The 20,829-nt window shown below is 45.1% G+C and overlaps 1 protein-coding gene across 3 annotated transcripts in view; it reads right to left on the minus strand.

Moving 5' to 3' along the window:
- Positions 1-20,829, minus strand: part of ATAD2B (ATPase family AAA domain containing 2B) — a 170,356-nt gene that overhangs the window by 13,137 nt on the left and 136,390 nt on the right. For all 3 annotated transcript variants that reach the window (XM_073674057.1, XM_073674058.1, XM_073674056.1), the window contains exons 24-25: positions 10,681-10,818; positions 2,277-2,903 (exon numbers count right to left, since the gene is read on the minus strand). In XM_073674057.1, the coding sequence (XP_073530158.1) occupies positions 2,277-2,903; positions 10,681-10,818 (765 nt within the window). The remainder of the gene's footprint in view (positions 1-2,276; positions 2,904-10,680; positions 10,819-20,829) is intronic.

The raw sequence follows: 20,829 nt of genomic DNA on the forward strand, positions 1-20,829 counted from the left end.
CAGCTACAACATGTGGTATAATTTCCTCCATGCTATTGCTTTCTAGTAAATGCTTCTCTCTCCAGTGCTGGATTCACAGCTACAATATGTGGTATAATTTCCTCCATGCTATTGCTTTCTAGTAAATGCTTCTCTCCCCAATGCTGGATTCACAGCTACAACATGCGGTATAATTTCCTCCATGATATTGCTTTCTAGTAAATGCTTCTCTCCCCAGTGGTGGATTCCAGCTACAACACGTGGTATAATTTACTGCATGCTATTGCTTTCTACTAAATGCTTCTCTCCCCAATGCTGGATTCACAGCTACAACATGCGGTATAATTTCCTCCATGATATTGCTTTCTAGTAAATGCTTCTCTCCCCAGTGGTGGATTCACAGCTACAACACGTGGTATAATTTACTGCATGCTATTGCTTTCTAGTAAATGCATCTCTCCCCAGTGCTGGATTCACAGCTACAACATGCGGTATAATTTCCTCCATGCTATTGCTTTCTACTAAATGCTTCTCTCCCCAGTGCTGGATTCACAGCTACAACATGTGGTATAATTTCCTCCATACTATTGCTTTCTAGTAAATGCTTCTCTCCCCAGTGCTGGATTCACAGCTACAACACGTGGTATAATTTACTGCATGCTATTGCTTTCTAGTAAATGCATCTCTCCCCAGTGCTGGATTCACAGCTACAACATGCGGTATAATTTCCTCCATGCTATTGCTTTCTAGTAAATGCTTCTCTCTCCAGTGCTGGATTCACAGCTACAACATGCGATATAGTTTCCTCCATACTATTGCTTTCTAGTAAATGCTTCTCTCCCCAGTGCTGGATTCACAGCTACATTTACTGGAAAGTTGCAGCATGATCTAAATGCGTCTCCTTCTGCTCTTTTCGTCTCTCATTCTGCTCTTCCCTTCTCAGCAGTAATGTGATACCTCAGTGAGCTACCAGTTCGTCAACATTTAATCTGATTAAAAATTAAGATTTTCCAGAGTGAATGATAAATTCAGGATGCACAGGAGGGGATGTGAAGTGGCTCATAAGTGGAGGAAAGAAAAGCAGATTTCTCAGATCAGTTTCTTCTACACACTTGTACTATTGATTTATGCAATGTTAAAGGGATCATTTAACAAACGGATTATCTAGTTTGGATATTGTAATTCAGACCCAAAAATCACCAGGGTGTTAAAAAAATAAATAAATAAAAAAAGGTGAGGGAAATGTGCGGCTTGGAGTCACGGCCCAGTGTAAAAGCTTCCAATCACTTTTTCTTACAGAAAAAGGGGGAAGGGAGCCGATACATGGCGCCTCAGAAACAAATGGGCTACCACTGATTTATGCCTGCTACGCAACAATATAGAGGTACCCCCTTGTGTATATCATCTGACAGATGCCAAAATCACACTTTCTAGGCCTCTGCTGGGTTATAGGCAGGCATAGCTGCAGCGTAATTGGGCAGGTCACAATATATTAAAAAATTAAATGCAACCGAATTCCATAACATATAAGCCTTGATGTCTACAAAATGGCTTCTACTCTTCATCTTATGTCATGAAAAAATCCCAATATCTCACTATTGTAGAGAGAGTTTGTGGAAATACATACAGCTGTGAAACAAAAAAGACTCACAAAAATGCTTTTCAATTGGGGTGGTCAGAGAGCACGTCGGCGTGAACGAATCCGAATCACAGAACTCAATAGACTTTTCTCTTGCAGCTCACTTTTCAGCTAGCTTTACTGCTTAGACTTTGACAGAACCGCAGAGACCTCTCGTTATCAGGAAATTTAGAGAGCTGAACCTGTTGATTTTGGCGCAAATGGCCAACCATCGGATGTGTCGGGGGCCTCCCAAACACAATTGGGATTTCAATGCCTGATCCTTTTGTTGTGAGGTGAGATAAGACAAAGCTCTCCCAGATAGAAAGCACATGGACACTCACTCAGCCGAGTAGAGCACTCATGTGAATGTGGAAGAAGACAGATCCAGCAGTCTGTCGACCGCAAACTCATCCACAAGGACGGCTTAAAGACCCATCCAGATGTCTTTTTGCATATTTCTTGCCTTTAAAGTTTACATTAATGCTTATGGACATTTTCATATGTTTTTTGTTATAATTTTGGGGTGAACCGATTGGCAAAATAAAAAACAGAAGTCCGTTCTAAAGCGTTTCTAATGCGGACACTCCTAAAAGTGTCAGAAGGGCTAGAAGTTACAGAGAAAAACAACAACATTAACTCGTGAGACTTAACCTTTAAGGGTTCAGAAGACACTCACCTTCTTGTACATCTAATACTTCCACATTGTCCATCTCTTTCTGCAGGTCGTTGGCTTCGGCTGTTTGCTGCAGCGCAGCATCGTCTCCTGCACTTACTGCATTAGAGCAATACACTAGTTCGTTGTGGGGGCCTCCGGATTCAGAGTCTTTGTCTGTGGTTTCGAGGTTATCGGATTTCACATTTCCGTTCTGGATATCTGATACTGGTGTGCTTTCTATACTGTCCATTGATGCACAGCCATTTACATAGTCTGCATTAAGTGGAGGATCCTTGCAAGGAACCGTTATCTCCGTTGGCGCTACGTTATTATTGACCAACATGGATTCATTGGAGCTGTCCTCCTCCGTTGACACAAAGCTGCAGCCCTTCTCGAGGGTCCCATTCTGGTGCTCCACCTCTCCGTCCATGATATCACAGGAGGACTCGTCATTGGTCACAGAGTGGTCTCCGGTCTCGTCCCCGTTCTCCTCAAGGCAATCTCCATTCTCCAAAGGATCTTCGTTCTCGTCGTCATCGTCTTGGAACTTGGATTCGTCGTCCTCCTTTTTTAAGTAGGTAGGTTTCTTCTTCTTAATTATCCCTCTGCCCCACTGCGAGCGTCGGCGGTGCCTCTTCCGAATGGGAACTGTTATTAAAAAAAAACAAATGTTAATTATCTGATATATGTGAAATGATCAAAAAGAAGAAAAATGATGTGATAGACGCCAACACATGAGGCGCCTTCATTTCCCCGCAGCTGGGACAGGACCACCAGAAATAGGTCACCTCGGCTCGGCTGCGGTCCCATAGACCACGAATGAAACGATGAAGCTCACACGCAGTCACCGCTCCATTCTAACGGAGTATTTCAGAGCCTCATTTTTGGTTTCGGTGAGGGTCTCACCATTTGTGAAATCTATTCCACTAACTAGCCAACAATAAAAGATGGTCGTCTGCCGTGATAGAGCTGGGCCGTTGTGGGTTACGGTTTCTACAAGCCTGCATTACACTTGTCATTCCTCTCCTCACACTGCAGAGACCGTATTACTGCTTATAACAGCGCTGATGCTGCTGTGATCACAGGACTTCTTTAATTAGTGAGTTCCCTCTACAGAAGTTACTTTAGCTATCTGTCTAATCTGCAGAGTTCCTCATGATGTGGTTTGTCAATCATGGATCAATTAACAGAAAATCTGCAAAAAACATGTACTTTTTTTCTGCCTTCACATAAACATATCCTCCCGTCACATCCAGAGTGGCAGTTACTAATCTGCTGTTATAACTTCTTATCCTCCAGTCACATCCCAGAGCGGCAGTCACTACTCCACTGTTACATCAGGTCTTATCCTCCAGTCCAGAGCTACAGTCACTGTTCTGTTACATCATGCATTATTCTCTAGTCCAGAAGTGGACATCGGGCAATTAATTTTCCCGAGGGGCCACAATCGAGACCGTAACGGTTGTGGAGGCCAAACCAATAGGCTGAAATTAATTCTGCTCAAATATTTATTATAGTTCTTTTATATTAATTGTATCACTTAATATTGAGCAGATTTAAGCCAGCGGACACCTTCCTATATACAGTTTAAGCCAGCGGACACCTTTCTATATACAGTTTAAGCCAGCGGACATCTTCCTATATACAGTTTAAGCCAGCGGACATCTTCCTATATACAGTTTAAGCCAGCAGACATCTTCCTATATACAGTTTAAGCCAGCGGACATCTTCCTATATACAGTTTAAGCCAGCGGACATCTTCCTATATACAGTTTAAGCCAGCGGACATCTTCCTATATACAGGTTAAGCCAGCACACAGTTCCCCTATATACCGCGAGAGCCCCCGCACGGTCCCTATATACCGCGAGAGCCCCCGCACGGCCCCTATATACCGCGAGAGCCCCCGCACGGCCCCTATATACCGCGAGAGCCCCCGCACGGCCCCTATATACCGCGAGAGCCCCCGCACGGCCCCTATATACCGCGAGAGGCCCCGCATGGCCCCTATATACCGCAAGAGCCCCCCGCACGGCCCCTATATACCGCAAGAGCCCCCCGCACGGCCCCTATATACCGCAAGAGCCCCCCCGCACGGCCCATGTATACCGCAAGAGGCCCCTATATAACGCAAGAGGCCCCTATATACCGTATGAGCCCCCACAAGGCCACTATATACACACACAGTATGAGCCTCCACACATCCACTATATACACACAATATAAGCCCCCGCTTGGCCCCTACATACACACAGTATGAGCCCCCGCTTGGCCCCTACATACACACAGTATGAGCCCCTGCTTGGCCCCTACATACACAGTATGAGCCCCCACTTGGCCCCTACATACACAGTATGAGCCCCCACTTGGCCCCTACATACACAGTATGAGCCCCCACTTGGCCCCTACATACACAGTATGAGCCCCCACACAACCTCTTATATACAGCATGAGCCCCACATAGCCTCCTTTATATAGCATAAGCCCTCACACAGCCCTCTATATACAGTATGAGCCCCCACATAGCCTCCTTTATATAGCATAAGCCCTCACACAGCCCTCTATATACAGTATGAGCCCCCACATAGCCTCCTTTATATAGCATAAGCCCTCACATAGCCCTCTATATACAGTATGAGCCCCAACATAGCTTCCTTTATATAGCATAAGCCCTCACATAGCCCTCTATATACAGTATGAGCCCCCACATAGCCTCCTTTATATAGCATAAGCCCTCACATAGCCCTCTATATACAGTATGAGCCCCCACATAGCCTCCTTTATATAGCATAAGCCCTCACATAGCCCTCTATATACAGTATGAGCCCCAACATAGCTTCCTTTATATAGCATAAGCCCTCACATAGCCCTCTATATACAGTATGAGCCCCCACATAGCTTCCTTTATATAGCATAAGCCCTCACATAGCCCTCTATATACAGTATGAGCCCCCACATAGCTTCATATAAACAGTATGGGCCCCTGCACAACCTCCTATATACAGTATGAGCCCCCACATAGCCTCCTTTATATAGTATAAGCCCTCACATATCACCTTATATACAGTCTGGGCCCCCACACAAACCCCTATATACAGAATGGGCCCCCAAACAAACTCCTATGTACAGCATGAGCCCCACATAGCCTCCTATATACAGTATGAGCACCACATAGCCTCCTTCATGCAGATATGAAGTATAAGCCCCCACATAGAGCCCGATACACAGCATGAGCCCCTACATAGCCTACTATATACACAGCAAGAGCCCCCACATAGCCTCCTATATAAAGTATGAGCCGACACAAGGCCTCCTATACACAGTATGAGTTGACACATAGCCTCCTATAAGCATACAAACATGTTCACATGAAAACAACACATACCCCCCTTGCTCCCGTTCTGCCGGCATTCTGCCTCTGTTCCTGTCTCTGATGCACTGACTCTCAACAGTGCACAGCTGACGTGATAAAATGACATCATCGCAACCGCTGTCTCACACGTTGATTGGTGAAGATGGAGCCAGCAGCTCCCTCCTCCATCAATGTATTCATCGCTGTCTGTATCATGAGGATGCGGATAGCGGTGACAGAAAACAGATGGCGGGCAGAGGAGGGCATGGGGCTCCGAGGCCCACCAGGACCTTATATGCATGGTTATACATGAATTCATATTTACTAAAATGGAGGCAACACTTATAAACGCGAAACCATGGTATTCCTGTATCATAATGGTCCTGATACGTTACAGGGCAGCACAAGCAGTGCTAATAATGTTATTACGTGTCAGGGCAGGCTGACATTCTCCAGTGTGCTGTTCACGGAGGATACAAAGACTTCATCGATTGAAGAAAAAAAAATAAGCAGTCAACGTGATCAGCTCGTATCACACTGACATGACCGTGTCCATTTACTGCCCGCCCGCCGATGCCGCAGCTCTGCTAACAAGCACTATTGCTGGGTTAACGCGCAATTCTCTCATTCTGAGCCGTCATCATTAGTACATGGTGCTAACATTTTTTTATTTTTTATTTAGTGAATGCAGAGAGTAAACAATTTATCAGGAGATATCTTCAAGACGATACCGCTTCTATAATTACTTCTCCGTCTGCGCCCCGGCACGCGGTTCATTCACGGAGCCGCAGCTGATTAGAAAGGAAAAATAAAATAAAAGTACAGCGACACAAAAGTAAATGAGCGGGCGTTCAGGAAACTGGGAGAACGGAATATCGTGGGCACCACCTGCTGTACACGGGGGGAAAAGCAAGGAGAGAAATATATTTTGGATCATATAATTTGGCTTAATTTGTGCACTCAACTTTTTTTATTTTTTTTTACCGTGTATTTCTTTAGATATTGTTAGAACATTCTATTTAAAGGGGTATTCTCAAGTATGGAAGTTTATCGCCTATCTGTGGGATAAGGGATATTAAATCCAGATCGTTGGGGGCCCCCACCAATCTCGAGAACCCTGGCTCAGAGGAGCCCCGTGTGAATGGAGCTGCTGTCGATTACGCGCACCGCTGCCCCATTCATTCTTATGGGAGAGCAGCCGATGGTGCCATAAAAATTAATGCATGGTCACCCTCTTCAGTGAGGGGGTCCTAGCAATCAGGATGGGGGGATAACTTCCAAACTTTAACTGGACGGCAATGAAATACAAAAAAGTGTAAGATCCTCCGGTCCCATCTTGGATGATAGGGGGGGGGGGAATCCCGCTCCACAACCGTAATCTTTGCTCAATCTACCGCAATGACGGTAGATCAGGGAACCATAAAAGACAATAAGGAAAAAAAAAAAAAAAGGTGTTTAAAAAAAAAAAAAAGCTAATATAGCAATAAATCTTAGCGCTTTCTTTCACCCCGGATCTTCTTGGAATGGTTAAAATGTCCACTTTTCCTTTGCACTAGTTTTGATGTACTTCCACCATTGTTATTTTCTGAAGCAGATGTATCCATGAGACCAAGATGTTGGGTAGTATTGTATGATTGTGAAAAAACACCCCCAGAAAAATATTATTATTTTTTTTTTATTAGCAGTCGGCGCTGGCATGGTACAGAGGCCCACATCGGCAGCTATGGCTAGGCCTGCAGGGAAGATCCAACAATGTTTTATTGTGTTCGCAGCCCCTCATTATAAATAATGGAAAATAACACTGCGTATTCTATTTAAAGACAGCAGCTGATACCATCGTTACAGAGCGATCTAGAACCGGACCGGCACTGTCCGCCCACCAAGTGATCCCTGCCATGGTCTTACTACTGGATCCACCAGGTTAATGCACAAGATTTATATCAAAATTTGCTCCACGTGGTGTGTGCAGTGTCATTGTACACATTCTGCGGACCTGCCGTCATATAGACGCCCTGGCAAGTAATGCTGGTGTAGACTGAACAAGCCAAGCATTGGATGCACCGGCTGTGGGAACTAGACCGCTCCACCGCACCAAGAAACATGAGGGCAACACCTATCATAAGGTCTCAAGGGTGATGAATGATTACACTCTCCTTTACAAAATGTATACAGCCGGGTGCAGGTGCGTCACTTACCTGGAGAAAAGATAGGACCACGACAGACTAAGGGAAGAAGACGAGAGTGTGTGACGGGGCAATGTCTGCTGGAAACTTTGGCTCCTGGCATCATGTGGATGTGATGAGTACCACCTACCTAACATTGCACTGACCACGTGCCCCCCATTATGGGAGCAGTACTCCCTTATGGCAGAGCCAGCTTTCAGTAGGATAATAACCCCTGCAGTAATCCCAGTGATAGGTTCCCTTTAAAAGGATCTGCTGCTAACATCTTGGGGGTGAGATATCACAGGACACCATTGTTTTGGCAGTAATACAACCCCTGGCAAAAATTATGGAAGCACCGGGCTCAGAGGATGTTCATTCAGTTGTTTAATTTTGTTGAAAAAAAGCAGATCACAGACATGGCACAAAACTAAAGTCATTTCAAATAGCAACTTTTTAAGAAACACTAAAAGAAATCAAGATAAAAAATGTGGTACTCAGTAAGGGTATTTTTTTTCGGACCAAGAAGAGGGAAAAACTTATGGAATTACTCAATTCTGAGGAAAAAATTATGGAATCACCCTGTAAATTTTCATTTCCAAAACTAACACCTGCATCAAATTAGATCTGCTCGTTAGTCTGCATCTAAAAAGGAGTGATCACACCTTGGAGAGCTGTTGCTCCAAGTGGACTGACATGACTCATGGCTCCAACACGAGAGATGTCAACTGAAACAAAGGAGAGGATTATCAAACTCTTAAAAGAAGGTAAATCATCACGCAATGTTGCAAAAGATGTTGGTTGTTCACAGGCAGCTGTGTCTAAAATCTGGACCAAATACAAACAACATGGGAAGGTTGTTACAGGCAAACATACTGGTAGACCAAGGAAGACATCAAAGCGTCAAGACTGGAAACTTAAAGCAATATGTCTCCAAAACAGGAAATGCACAACGAAAGGAAGGAAACTGGAGTCAATGTCTGTGACCAAACTGTAAGAAACGGCCTAAAGTAAATGGGATTTACATACAGAAAAGCTAAACGTAAGCCATCATTAACACCTAAACAGAAAAAAACAAGGTTACAATGGGCTAAGGAAAAAGCAATCGTGGACTGTGGATGACTGGATGAAAGTTATATTCAGTGATGAATCGCGAATCTGCATTGGGCAAGGTGATGATGCTGAAACTTTTGTTTGGTGCCGTTCCAATGAGATTTATAAAGATGACTGCATGAAGAGAACATGCAAATTTCCACAGTCATTGATGATATGGGGCTGCATGTCAGGTAAAGCACTGGGGAGATGGCTGTCATTACATCTCAATAAATGCCCAAGTTTACATTGATATTTTGGACAGTTTTCTTATCCCATCAATTGAAAGGATGTTTGGGGATGATGACATCATTTTTCAAGATGATAATGCATCGTGCCATAGAGCAAAAACTGAAAACATTCCTTGAAGGAAGACACATAAGGTCAATGTCATGGCCTGCAAATAGTCCGGATCTCAATCCAATTGAAAATCTTTGGTGGAAGTTGAAGGAAATGGTCCATGACAAGGCTCCAACCTGCAAAGCTGATCTGGCAACAGCAATCAGAGAAAGTTGGAGCCAGATTGATGAAGAGTACTGTCTGTCACTCATTAAGTCCATGCCTCAGAGACTGCAAGCTGTTATTAAAGCCAGGGGTGGTGCAACAAAATACTAGTGATGTATTGGAGTGTTCTTTTGTGTGTTTGTTTTTCATGATTCCATAATTTTTTCCTCAGAATTGAGTGATTCCATAAAGTTTTCCCTCTGCTTGGTCTGAAAAAAAATTACCCTTACTGAGTACCACATTTTTTATCTTGATTTCTTTTAGTGTTTCTTAAAGCCCTAAAGTAGCCTTTTGAAATGACTTTAGTTTTGTGCCATGTCTGTGATCTGCTTTTTTTCAACAACATTAAACAACTGAATGAACATCCTCTGACCGCGGTGATTCCATAATTTTTGCCAGGGGTTGTATGTATTACACAGGTAGTATGGCTACTTGGTGTATTTGGGTGATAAATAGAGGAATATTTTCCTTACAATTATTGATAGTAAAATAACATCCCAGCCCTTAGAGAGCTTTTGGGGTCCCCTTTAATGAAAGTGGGAATATCCCTTTAACACCTAAAATATCAAACACACCCTCCCCAGGTTTAGCTCCGGCTTCCTGCTCTTGTTCGAATCTCATTGTTTTGTCTGCAGCAGTGACATCACTTCAACAGCGAGCATCACTGCTGCAGCTAATCACTGAGCACAACAGCTGTGTCAAGGTAAATTTGTTGTGCTGCTGAGCTCAGCGATTGGCTGCAGCGGTGAAGTGTGCGGTCTATGCGACGTTGCAAAATACTCAGACCTGAAAAGTGGCGAGGAGGCAGCACTAGACAAGGGGGAGGATTTTGTTTTACTGCTATATGGCAGCAATGATGGGATAGTAGCATGTATCGACTCAAGTGTGCACTCGCGCATCAAGAAGCTCAGATATGGGATGCTGATCAACCAGGTACTCAGTCCAGGACTGCCACACTGGTCTTAACCCATCTATCCCAGACTGAAAGTACAGAGAAATGACTTAGCCCCTAAAATATCCATTTAATTTTACATAGCAGCACAATGGCTTTTTTTTTCCTTTGCGGGATCAGTAGTAGTTTTGGATAGCACATGGTAAGAGCGCGCACCTGGAACCGCAGCTTTAACAGCACCTACCGAACCACATCTCCGATCGCTGTATATGTAACACAGCCGGAATCTGTCAGGCAGGATGCGGGCTCAACTTCTAAGCCGGCGCCATACACCTGCTGCATGACGTAATGGTACAATGTGTAGCGGGAAGATGTTATGGACTTATTGCAGGTGAATTGTTTCCTACCTGTAAGAAAATACCTACATCTACATTTGATGGCAGAATGGTTCCCCATGGTCAGTGCGATCCGGTGCTTATTCCGGCACACATCCTCCGCTCCGGATTCCGTCTTCCGTGCCAATGAATTCTGAGGATTTATTTCCTCTGGGGATACCGACAAACCTGCACATACAAGATAACGGGGGAAATTTAATTTAATCCTGGATGACACCTAAAAAAAATATTTTTGGCTGCATATTCAACTCATCGCTGAGCTTTCCTTCAGGTCAGCAGAAATTTCCAAGGTTGAAATCAATTAAGATACCCCAGATTTGCCCATTCAGTCCAACGTCACCTCCTATCACAACATAGGCAATTTTTTTTTTTTTTTTATATAAATTCACTAATATACAACCAAGGGAAACAGCAGCCAATGCAACAGCATATATTAACTGTGTAATTCTCAGAACTCTTCTGTGTGGTGTAATGCAAAGAGGATGTGTCAGCTCTCCTGTGTGGTGTAGTATATAGAGGATCTGTCAGCTCTCCTGTGTGGTGTAGTATATAGAGGATCTGTCAGCTCTCCTGTGTGGTGTAGTATATAGAGGATCTGTCAGCTCTCCTGTGTGGTGTAGTATATAGAGGATGTGTCAGCTCTCCTGTGTGGTGTAGTATATAGAGGATCTGTCAGCTCTCCTGTGTGGTGTAGTATATAGAGGATCTGTCAGCTCTCCTGTGTGGTGTAGTATATAGAGGATGTGTCAGCTCTCCTGTGTGGTGTAGTATATAGAGGATCTGTCAGCTCTCCTGTGTGGTGTAGTATATAGAGGATCTGTCAGCTCTCCTGTGTGGTGTAGTATATAGAGGATCTGTCAGCTCTCCTGTGTGGTGTAGTATATAGAGGATCTGTCCGCTCCCCTGTGTGGTGTAGTATATAGAGGATGTGTCAGCTCTCCTGTGTGGTGTAGTATATAGAGGATCTGTCAGCTCTCCTGTGTGGTGTAGCATATAGAGGATCTTTCCTGTGTGGTGTAGTATATAGGAGGATCTGTCAGCTCTCCTGTGTGGTGTAGTATATAGGAGGATCTGTCAGCTCTCCTGTGTGGTGTAGTATATAGAGGATTTGTCAGCTCTCCTGTGTGGTGTAGTATATAGAGGATGTGTCAGCTCTCCTGTGTGGTGTAGTATATAGAGGATCTGTCAGCTCTCCTGTGTGGTGTAGTATATAGAGGATCTGTCAGCTCTCCTGTGTGGTGTAGTATATAGAGGATCTGTCAGCTCTCCTGTGTGGTGTAGTATATAGTATAGAGGATCTGTCAGCTCTCTTGTGTGGTGTAGTATATAGAGGATGTGTCAGCTCTCCTGTGTGGTGTAGTATATAGAGCATCTTTCCTGTGTGGTGTAGTATATAGAGGATCTGTCAGCTCTCCTGTGTGGTGTAGTATATAGAGGATCTGTCAGCTCCCCTGTGTGGTGTAGTATATAGAGGATCTGTCAGCTCTCTTGTGTGGTGTAGTATATAGAGGATCTGTCAGCTCTCCTGTGTGGTGTAGTATATAGAGGATCTGTCAGCTCTCCTGTGTGGTGTAGTATATAGAAGATCTGTCAGCTCTCCTGTGTGGTGTAGTATATAGAGGATCTGTCAGCTCTCCTGTGTGGTGTAGTATATAGAGGATCTGTCAGCTCTCCTGTGTGGTGTAGTATATAGAGGATCTGTCAGCTCTCCTGTGTGGTGTAGTATATAGAGGATCTGTCAGCTCTCCTGTGTGGTGTAGTATATAGAAGATCTGTCAGCTCTCCTGTGTGGTGTAGTATATAGAGGATCTGTCAGCTCTCCTGTGTGGTGTAGTATATAGAGGATCTGTCAGCTCTCCTGTGTGGTGTAGTATATAGTATAGAGGATATGTCCGCTCCCCTGTGTGGTGTAGTATATAGAGGATCTGTCGGCTCTCCTGTGTGGTGTAGTGTATAGAGGATCTGTCGGCTCTCCTGTGTGGTGTAGTATATAGAGGATCTGTCAGCTCTCCTGTGTGGAGTAGTACATAGAGGATCTGTCAGCTCTCCTGTGTGGTGTAGTATATAGAGGTTCTGTCAGCTCTCCTGTGTGGTGTAGTATATAGAGGATCTGTCAGCTCTCCTGTGTGGTGTAGTATATAGAGGATCTGTCAGCTCTCCTGTGTGGTGTAGTATATAGAGGATTTGTCAGCTCTCCTGTGTGGTGTAGTATATATAGGATCTGTCGGCTCTCCTGTGTGGTGTAATATATAGAGGATCTGTCGGCTCTCCTGTGTGGTGTAGTATATAGTATAGAGGATCTGTCAGCTCTCCTGTGTGGTGTAGTATATAGAGGATCTGTCCGCTCCCCTGTGTGGTGTAGTATATATAGGATCTGTCAGCTCTCCTGTGTGGTGTAGTATATAGAGGATCTGTCAGCTCTCCTGTGTGGTGTAGTATATAGAGGATCTGTCGGCTCTCCTGTGTGGTGTAGTATATAGAGGATCTGTCAGCTCTCCTGTGTGGTGTAGTATATAGAGGATCTGTCAGCTCTCCTGTGTGGTGTAGTATATAGAAGATCTTTCAGCTCTCCTGTGTGGTGTAGTATATAGAGGATCTGTCAGCTCTCCTGTGTGGTGTAGTATATAGTATAGAGGATATGTCCGCTCCCCTGTGTGGTGTAGTATATAGAGGATCTGTCGGCTCTCCTGTGTGGTGTAGTGTATAGAGGATCTGTCGGCTCTCCTGTGTGGTGTAGTACATAGAGGATCTGTCAGCTCTCCTGTGTGGTGTAGTATATAGAGGATATGTCCGCTCCCCTGTGTGGTGTAGTATATAGAGGATCTGTCGGCTCTCCTGTGTGGTGTAGTATATAGAGGATCTGTCTGCTCTCCTGTGTGGTGTAGTATATAGAGGATCTGTCAACTCTCCTGTGTGGTGTAGTATATAGAGGATCTGTCAGCTCTCCTGTGTGGTGTAGTATATAGTATAGAGGATATGTCCGCTCCCCTGTGTGGTGTAGTATATAGAGGATCTGTCGGCTCTCCTGTGTGGTGTAGTGTATAGAGGATCTGTCGGCTCTCCTGTGTGGTGTAGTATATAGAGGATCTGTCAGCTCTCCTGTGTGGTGTAGTATATAGAGGATCTGTCTGCTCTCCTGTGTGGTGTAGTATATAGAGCATCTGTCAGCTCTCCTGTGTGGTGTAGTATATAGAGGATCTGTCAGCTCTCCTGTGTCGTGTAGTATATAGAGGATGTGTCAGCTCTCCTGTGTCGTGTAGTATATAGAGGATCTGTCCGCTCCCCTGTGTGGTGTAGTATATAGAGGATCTGTCAGCTCTCCTGTGTGGTGTAGTATATATAGGATCTGTCAGCTCTCCTGTGTGGTGTAGTATATAGAGGATCTGTCAGCTCTCCTGTATGGTGTAGTATACAGAGGATCTGTCAGCTCTCCTGTGTGGTGTAGTATATAGAGGATCTGTCAGCTCTCCTGTGTGGTGTAGTATACAGAGGATCTGTCGGCTCTCCTGTGTGGTGTAGTGTATAGAGGATCTGTCGGCTCTCCTGTGTGGTGTAGTATATAGAGCATCTGTCAGCTCTCCTGTGTGGTGTAGTATATAGAGCATCTGTCAGCTCTCCTGTGTGGTGTAGTATATAGAGGATCTGTCCGCTCCCCTGTGTGGTGTAGTATATAGAGGATCTGTCAGCTCTCCTGTGTGGTGTAGTATATAGAGGATCTGTCAGCTCTCCTGTGTGGTGTAGTATATAGAGGATCTGTCCGCTCCCCTGTGTGGTGTAGTATATAGGAGGATCTGTCAGCTCTCCTATGTGGTGTAGTATATAGAGGATCTGTCAGCTCTCCTGTGTGGTGTAGTATATATAGGATCTGTCAGCTCTCCTGTGTGGTGTAGTATATAGAGGATCTGTCAGCTCTCCTGTGTGGTGTAGTATATAGAGCATCTGTCAGCTCTCCTGTGTGGTGTAGTATATAGAGGATCTGTCAGCTCTCCTGTGTGGTGTAGTATATAGAGGATCTGTCAGCTCTCCTGTGTGGTGTAGTATATAGAGGATCTGTCCGCTCCCCTGTGTGGTGTAGTATATAGAGGATCTGTCAGCTCTCCTGTGTGGTGTAGTATATAGAGGATCTGGCAGCTCTCCTGTGTGGTGTAGTATATAGAGGATCTGGCAGCTCTCCTGTGTGGTGTAGTATATAGAGGATCTGTCAGCTCTCCTGTGTGGTGTAGTATATAGAGGATCTGTCAGCTCTCCTGTGTGGTGTAGTATATAGAGGATGTGTCAGCTCTCCTGTGTGGTGTAGTATATAGAGCATCTGTCAGCTCTCCTGTGTAGTGTAGTATATAGAGGATCTGTCGGCTCTCCTGTGTGGTGTAGTATATAGAGGATCTGTCAGCTCTCCTGTGTGGTGTAGTATATAGAGGATCTGTCAGCTCTCCTGTGTGGTGTAGTATATAGTATAGAGGATCTGTCAGCTCTCCTGTGTGGTGTAGTATAGAGGATATGTCTGCTCCCCTGTGTGGTGTAGTATATAGAGGATCTGTCAGCTCTCCTGTGTGGTGTAGTATATAGTAGAGAGGATATGTCCGCTCCCCTGTGTGGTGTAGTATATAGAGGATCTGTAGGCTCTCCTGTGTGGTGTAGTGTATAGAGGATCTGTCAGCTCTCCTGTGTGGTGTAGTATATAGAGGATCTGTCAGCTCTCCTGTGTAGAGTAGTACATAGAGGATCTGTCAGCTCTCCTGTGTGGTGTAGTATATAGAGGTTCTGTCAGCTCTCCTGTGTGGTGTAGTATATAGAGGATCTGTCGGCTCTCCTGTGTGGTGTAGTATATAGAGGATCTGTCAGCTCTCCTGTGTGGTGTAGTATATAGAGGATCTGTCAGCTCTCCTGTGTGGTGTAGTATATAGAGGATCTGTCAGCTCTCCTGTGTGGTGTAGTATATAGAGGATTTGTCAGCTCTCCTGTGTGGTGTAGTATATATAGGATCTGTCGGCTCTCCTGTGTGGTGTAATATATAGAGGATCTGTCAGCTCTCCTGTGTGGTGTAGTATATAGTATAGAGGATCTGTCAGCTCTCCTGTGTGGTGTAGTATATAGAGGATCTGTCCGCTCTCCTGTGTGGTGTAGTATATATAGGATCTGTCAGCTCTCCTGTGTGGTGTAATATATAGAGGATCTGTCAGCTCTCCTGTGTGGTGTAGTATATAGAGGATCTGTCAGCTCTCCTGTGTGGTGTAGTATATAGAGGATCTGTCAGCTCTCCTGTGTGGTGTAGTATATAGAGGATCTGTCGGCTCTCCTGTGTGGTGTAGTATATAGAGCATCTTTCCTGTGTGGTGTAGTATATAGAGGATCTGTCAGCTCTCCTGTGTGGTGTAGTATATAGAGGATCTGTCAGCTCCCCTGTGTGGTGTAGTATATAGAGGATCTGTCAGCTCTCTTGTGTGGTGTAGTATATAGAGGATCTGGCAGCTCTCCTGTGTGGTGTAGTATATAGAGGATCTGTCAGCTCTCCTGTGTGGTGTAGTATATAGAGGATCTGTCAGCTCTCCTGTGTGGTGTAGTATATAGAGGATGTGTCAGCTCTCCTGTGTGGTGTAGTATATAGAGCATCTGTCAGCTCTCCTGTGTAGTGTAGTATATAGAGGATCTGTCGGCTCTCCTGTGTGGTGTAGTATATAGAGGATCTGTCAGCTCTCCTGTGTGGTGTAGTATATAGAGGATCTGTCAGCTCTCCTGTGTGGTGTAGTATATAGTATAGAGGATCTGTCAGCTCTCCTGTGTGGTGTAGTATAGAGGATATGTCTGCTCCCCTGTGTGGTGTAGTATATAGAGGATCTGTCAGCTCTCCTGTGTGGTGTAGTATATAGTAGAGAGGATATGTCCGCTCCCCTGTGTGGTGTAGTATATAGAGGATCTGTAGGCTCTCCTGTGTGGTGTAGTGTATAGAGGATCTGTCAGCTCTCCTGTGTGGTGTAGTATATAGAGGATCTGTCAGCTCTCCTGTGTAGAGTAGTACATAGAGGATCTGTCAGCTCTCCTGTGTGGTGTAGTATATAGAGGTTCTGTCAGCTCTCCTGTGTGGTGTAGTATATAGAGGATCTGTCGGCTCTCCTGTGTGGTGTAGTATATAGAGGATCTGTCAGCTCTCCTGTGTGGTGTAGTATATAGAGGATCTGTCAGCTCTCCTGTGTGGTGTAGTATATAGAGGATCTGTCAGCTCTCCTGTGTGGTGTAGTATATAGAGGATTTGTCAGCTCTCCTGTGTGGTGTAGTATATATAGGATCTGTCGGCTCTCCTGTGTGGTGTAATATATAGAGGATCTGTCAGCTCTCCTGTGTGGTGTAGTATATAGTATAGAGGATCTGTCAGCTCTCCTGTGTGGTGTAGTATATAGAGGATCTGTCCGCTCTCCTGTGTGGTGTAGTATATATAGGATCTGTCAGCTCTCCTGTGTGGTGTAATATATAGAGGATCTGTCAGCTCTCCTGTGTGGTGTAGTATATAGAGGATCCGTCAGCTCTCCTGTGTGGTGTAGTATATAGAGGATCTGTCAGCTCTCCTGTGTGGTGTAGTATATAGAGGATCTGTCGGCTCTCCTGTGTGGTGTAGTATATAGAGCATCTTTCCTGTGTGGTGTAGTATATAGAGGATCTGTCAGCTCTCCTGTGTGGTGTAGTATATAGAGGATCTGTCAGCTCCCCTGTGTGGTGTAGTATATAGAGGATCTGTCAGCTCTCTTGTGTGGTGTAGTATATAGAGGATCTGTCGGCTCTCCTGTGTGGTGTAGTATATAGAGGATCTGTCAGCTCTCCTGTGTGGTGTAGTATATAGAGGATATGTCCGCTCCCCTGTGTGGTGTAGTATATAGAGGATCTGTCGGCTCTCCTGTGTGGTGTAGTATATAGAGGATCTGTCTGCTCTCCTGTGTGGTGTAGTATATAGAGGATCTGTCAGCTCTCCTGTGTGGTGTAGTATATAGAGGATCTGTCAGCTCTCCTGTGTGGTGTAGTATATAGTATAGAGGATATGTCCGCTCCCCTGTGTGGTGTAGTATATAGAGGATCTGTCGGCTCTCCTGTGTGGTGTAGTGTATAGAGGATCTGTCGGCTCTCCTGTGTGGTGTAGTATATAGAGGATCTGTCAGCTCTCCTGTGTGGTGTAGTATATAGAGGATCTGTCAGCTCTCCTGTGTGGTGTAGTATATAGAGGATCTGTCAGCTCTCCTGTGTGGTGTAGTATATAGGAGGATCTGTCAGCTCTCCTATGTGGTGTAGTATATATAGGATCTGTCAGCTCTCCTGTGTGGTGTAGTATATAGAGGATCTGTCTGCTCTCCTGTGTGGTGTAGTATATAGAGCATCTGTCAGCTCTCCTGTGTGGTGTAGTATATAGAGGATCTGTCAGCTCTCCTGTGTCTTGTAGTATATAGAGGATGTGTCAGCTCTCCTGTGTGGTGTAGTATATAGAGGATCTGTCCGCTCCCCTGTGTGGTGTAGTATATAGAGGATCTGTCAGCTCTCCTGTGTGGTGTAGTATATATAGGATCTGTCAGCTCTCCTGTGTGGTGTAGTATATAGAGGATCTGTCAGCTCTCCTGTATGGTGTAGTATACAGAGGATCTGTCAGCTCTCCTGTGTGGTGTAGTATATAGAGGATCTGTCAGCTCTCCTGTGTGGTGTAGTATATAGAGGATCTGTCCGCTCCCCTGTGTGGTGTAGTATATAGAGGATCTGTCAGCTCTCCTGTGTGGTGTAGTATATAGAGGATCTGTCGGCTCTCCTGTGTGGTGTAGTGTATAGAGGATCTGTCGGCTCTCCTGTGTGGTGTAGTATATAGAGCATCTGTCAGCTCTCCTGTGTGGTGTAGTATATAGAGCATCTGTCAGCTCTCCTGTGTGGTGTAGTATATAGAGGATCTGTCCGCTCCCCTGTGTGGTGTAGTATATAGAGGATCTGTCAGCTCTCCTGTGTGGTGTAGTATATAGAGGATCTGTCAGCTCTCCTGTGTGGTGTAGTATATAGAGGATCTGTCCGCTCCCCTGTGTGGTGTAGTATATAGGAGGATCTGTCAGCTCTCCTATGTGGTGTAGTATATAGAGGATCTGTCAGCTCTCCTGTGTGGTGTAGTATATATAGGATCTGTCAGCTCTCCTGTGTGGTGTAGTATATAGAGGATCTGTCAGCTCTCCTGTGTGGTGTAGTATATAGAGCATCTGTCAGCTCTCCTGTGTGGTGTAGTATATAGAGGATCTGTCCGCTCCCCTGTGTGGTGTAGTATATAGAGGATCTGTCAGCTCTCCTGTGTGGTGTAGTATATAGAGGATCTGGCAGCTCTCCTGTGTGGTGTAGTATATAGAGGATCTGTCAGCTCTCCTGTGTGGTGTAGTATATAGAGGATGTGTCAGCTCTCCTGTGTGGTGTAGTATATAGAGCATCTGTCAGCTCTCCTGTGTAGTGTAGTATATAGAGGATCTGTCGGCTCTCCTGTGTGGTGTAGTATATAGAGGATCTGTCAGCTCTCCTGTGTGGTGTAGTATATAGAGGATCTGTCCGCTCTCCTGTGTGGTGTAGCATATAGAGGATCTGTCGGCTCTCCTGTGTGGTGTAGTATATAGAGGATCTGTCAGCTCTCCTGTGTGGTGTAGTATATAGTATAGAGGATCTGTCAGCTCTCCTGTGTGGTGTAGTATATAGAGGATCTGTCCGCTCTCCTGTGTTGTGTAGTATATAGAGGATCTGTCAGCTTTCCTGTGTGGTGTAGTATATAGAGGATCTATCAGCTCTCCTGTGTGGTGTAATATATAGAGGATCTGTCAGCTCTCCTGTGTGGTGTAGTATATAGAGGATCTGTCCGCTCCCCTGTGTGGTGTAGGTAATAGAGGATCTGTCAGCTCTCCTGTGTGGTGTAGTATATAGAGGATCTGTCAGCTCTCCTGTGTGGTGTAGTATATAGAGGATCTGTCAGCTCTCCTGTGTGGTGTAGTATATAGAGGATCTGTCCGCTCCCCTGTGTGGTGTAGTATATAGGAGGATCTGTCAGCTCTCCTATGTGGTGTAGTATATATAGGATCTGTCAGCTCTCCTGTGTGGTGAAGTATATAGAGGATCTGTCTGCTCTCCTGTGTGGTGTAGTATATAGAGCATCTGTCAGCTCTCCTGTGTGGTGTAGTATATAGAGGATCTGTCAGCTCTCCTGTGTCGTGTAGTATATAGAGGATGTGTCAGCTCTCCTGTGTGGTGTAGTATATAGAGGATCTGTCCGCTCCCCTGTGTGGTGTAGTATATAGAGGATCTGTCAGCTCTCCTGTGTGGTGTAGTATATATAGGATCTGTCAGCTCTCCTGTGTGGTGTAGTATATAGAGGATCTGTCAGCTCTCCTGTATGGTGTAGTATACAGAGGATCTGTCAGCTCTCCTGTGTGGTGTAGTATATAGAGGATCTGTCAGCTCTCCTGTGTGGTGTAGTATATAGAGGATCTGTCCGTTCCCCTGTGTGGTGTAGTATATAGAGGATCTGTCAGCTCTCCTGTGTGGTGTAGTATATAGAGGATCTGTCGGCTCTCCTGTGTGGTGTAGTGTATAGAGGATCTGTCGGCTCTCCTGTGTGGTGTAGTATATAGAGCATCTGTCAGCTCCCCTGTGTGGTGTAGTATATAGAGGATCTGTCAGCTCTCCTGTGTGGTGTAGTATATAGAGCATCTGTCAGCTCTCCTGTGTGGTGTAGTATATAGAGGATCTGTCCGCTCCCCTGTGTGGTGTAGTATATAGAGGATCTGTCCGCTCTCCTGTGTGGTGTAGTATATAGAGGATCTGTCCGCTCCCCTGTGTGGTGTAGTATATAGGAGGATCTGTCAGCTCTCCTATGTGGTGTAGTATATAGAGGATCTGTCAGCTCTCCTGTGTGGTGTAGTATATATAGGATCTGTCAGCTCTCCTGTGTGGTGTAGTATATAGAGGATCTGTCAGCTCTCCTGTGTGGTGTAGTATATAGAGCATCTGTCAGCTCTCCTGTGTGGTGTAGTATATAGAGGATCTGTCCGCTCCCCTGTGTGGTGTAGTATATAGAGGATCTGTCAGCTCTCCTGTGTGGTGTAGTATATAGAGGATCTGGCAGCTCTCCTGTGTGGTGTAGTATATAGAGGATCTGGCAGCTCTCCTGTGTGGTGTAGTATATAGAGG

Source organism: Phyllobates terribilis, unplaced genomic scaffold, assembly GCF_046119375.1.
Source record: "Phyllobates terribilis strain yellow unplaced genomic scaffold, ASM4611937v1 Scaffold_3__8_contigs__length_932513732, whole genome shotgun sequence".
Lineage (NCBI taxonomy): Eukaryota > Metazoa > Chordata > Amphibia > Anura > Dendrobatidae > Phyllobates > Phyllobates terribilis.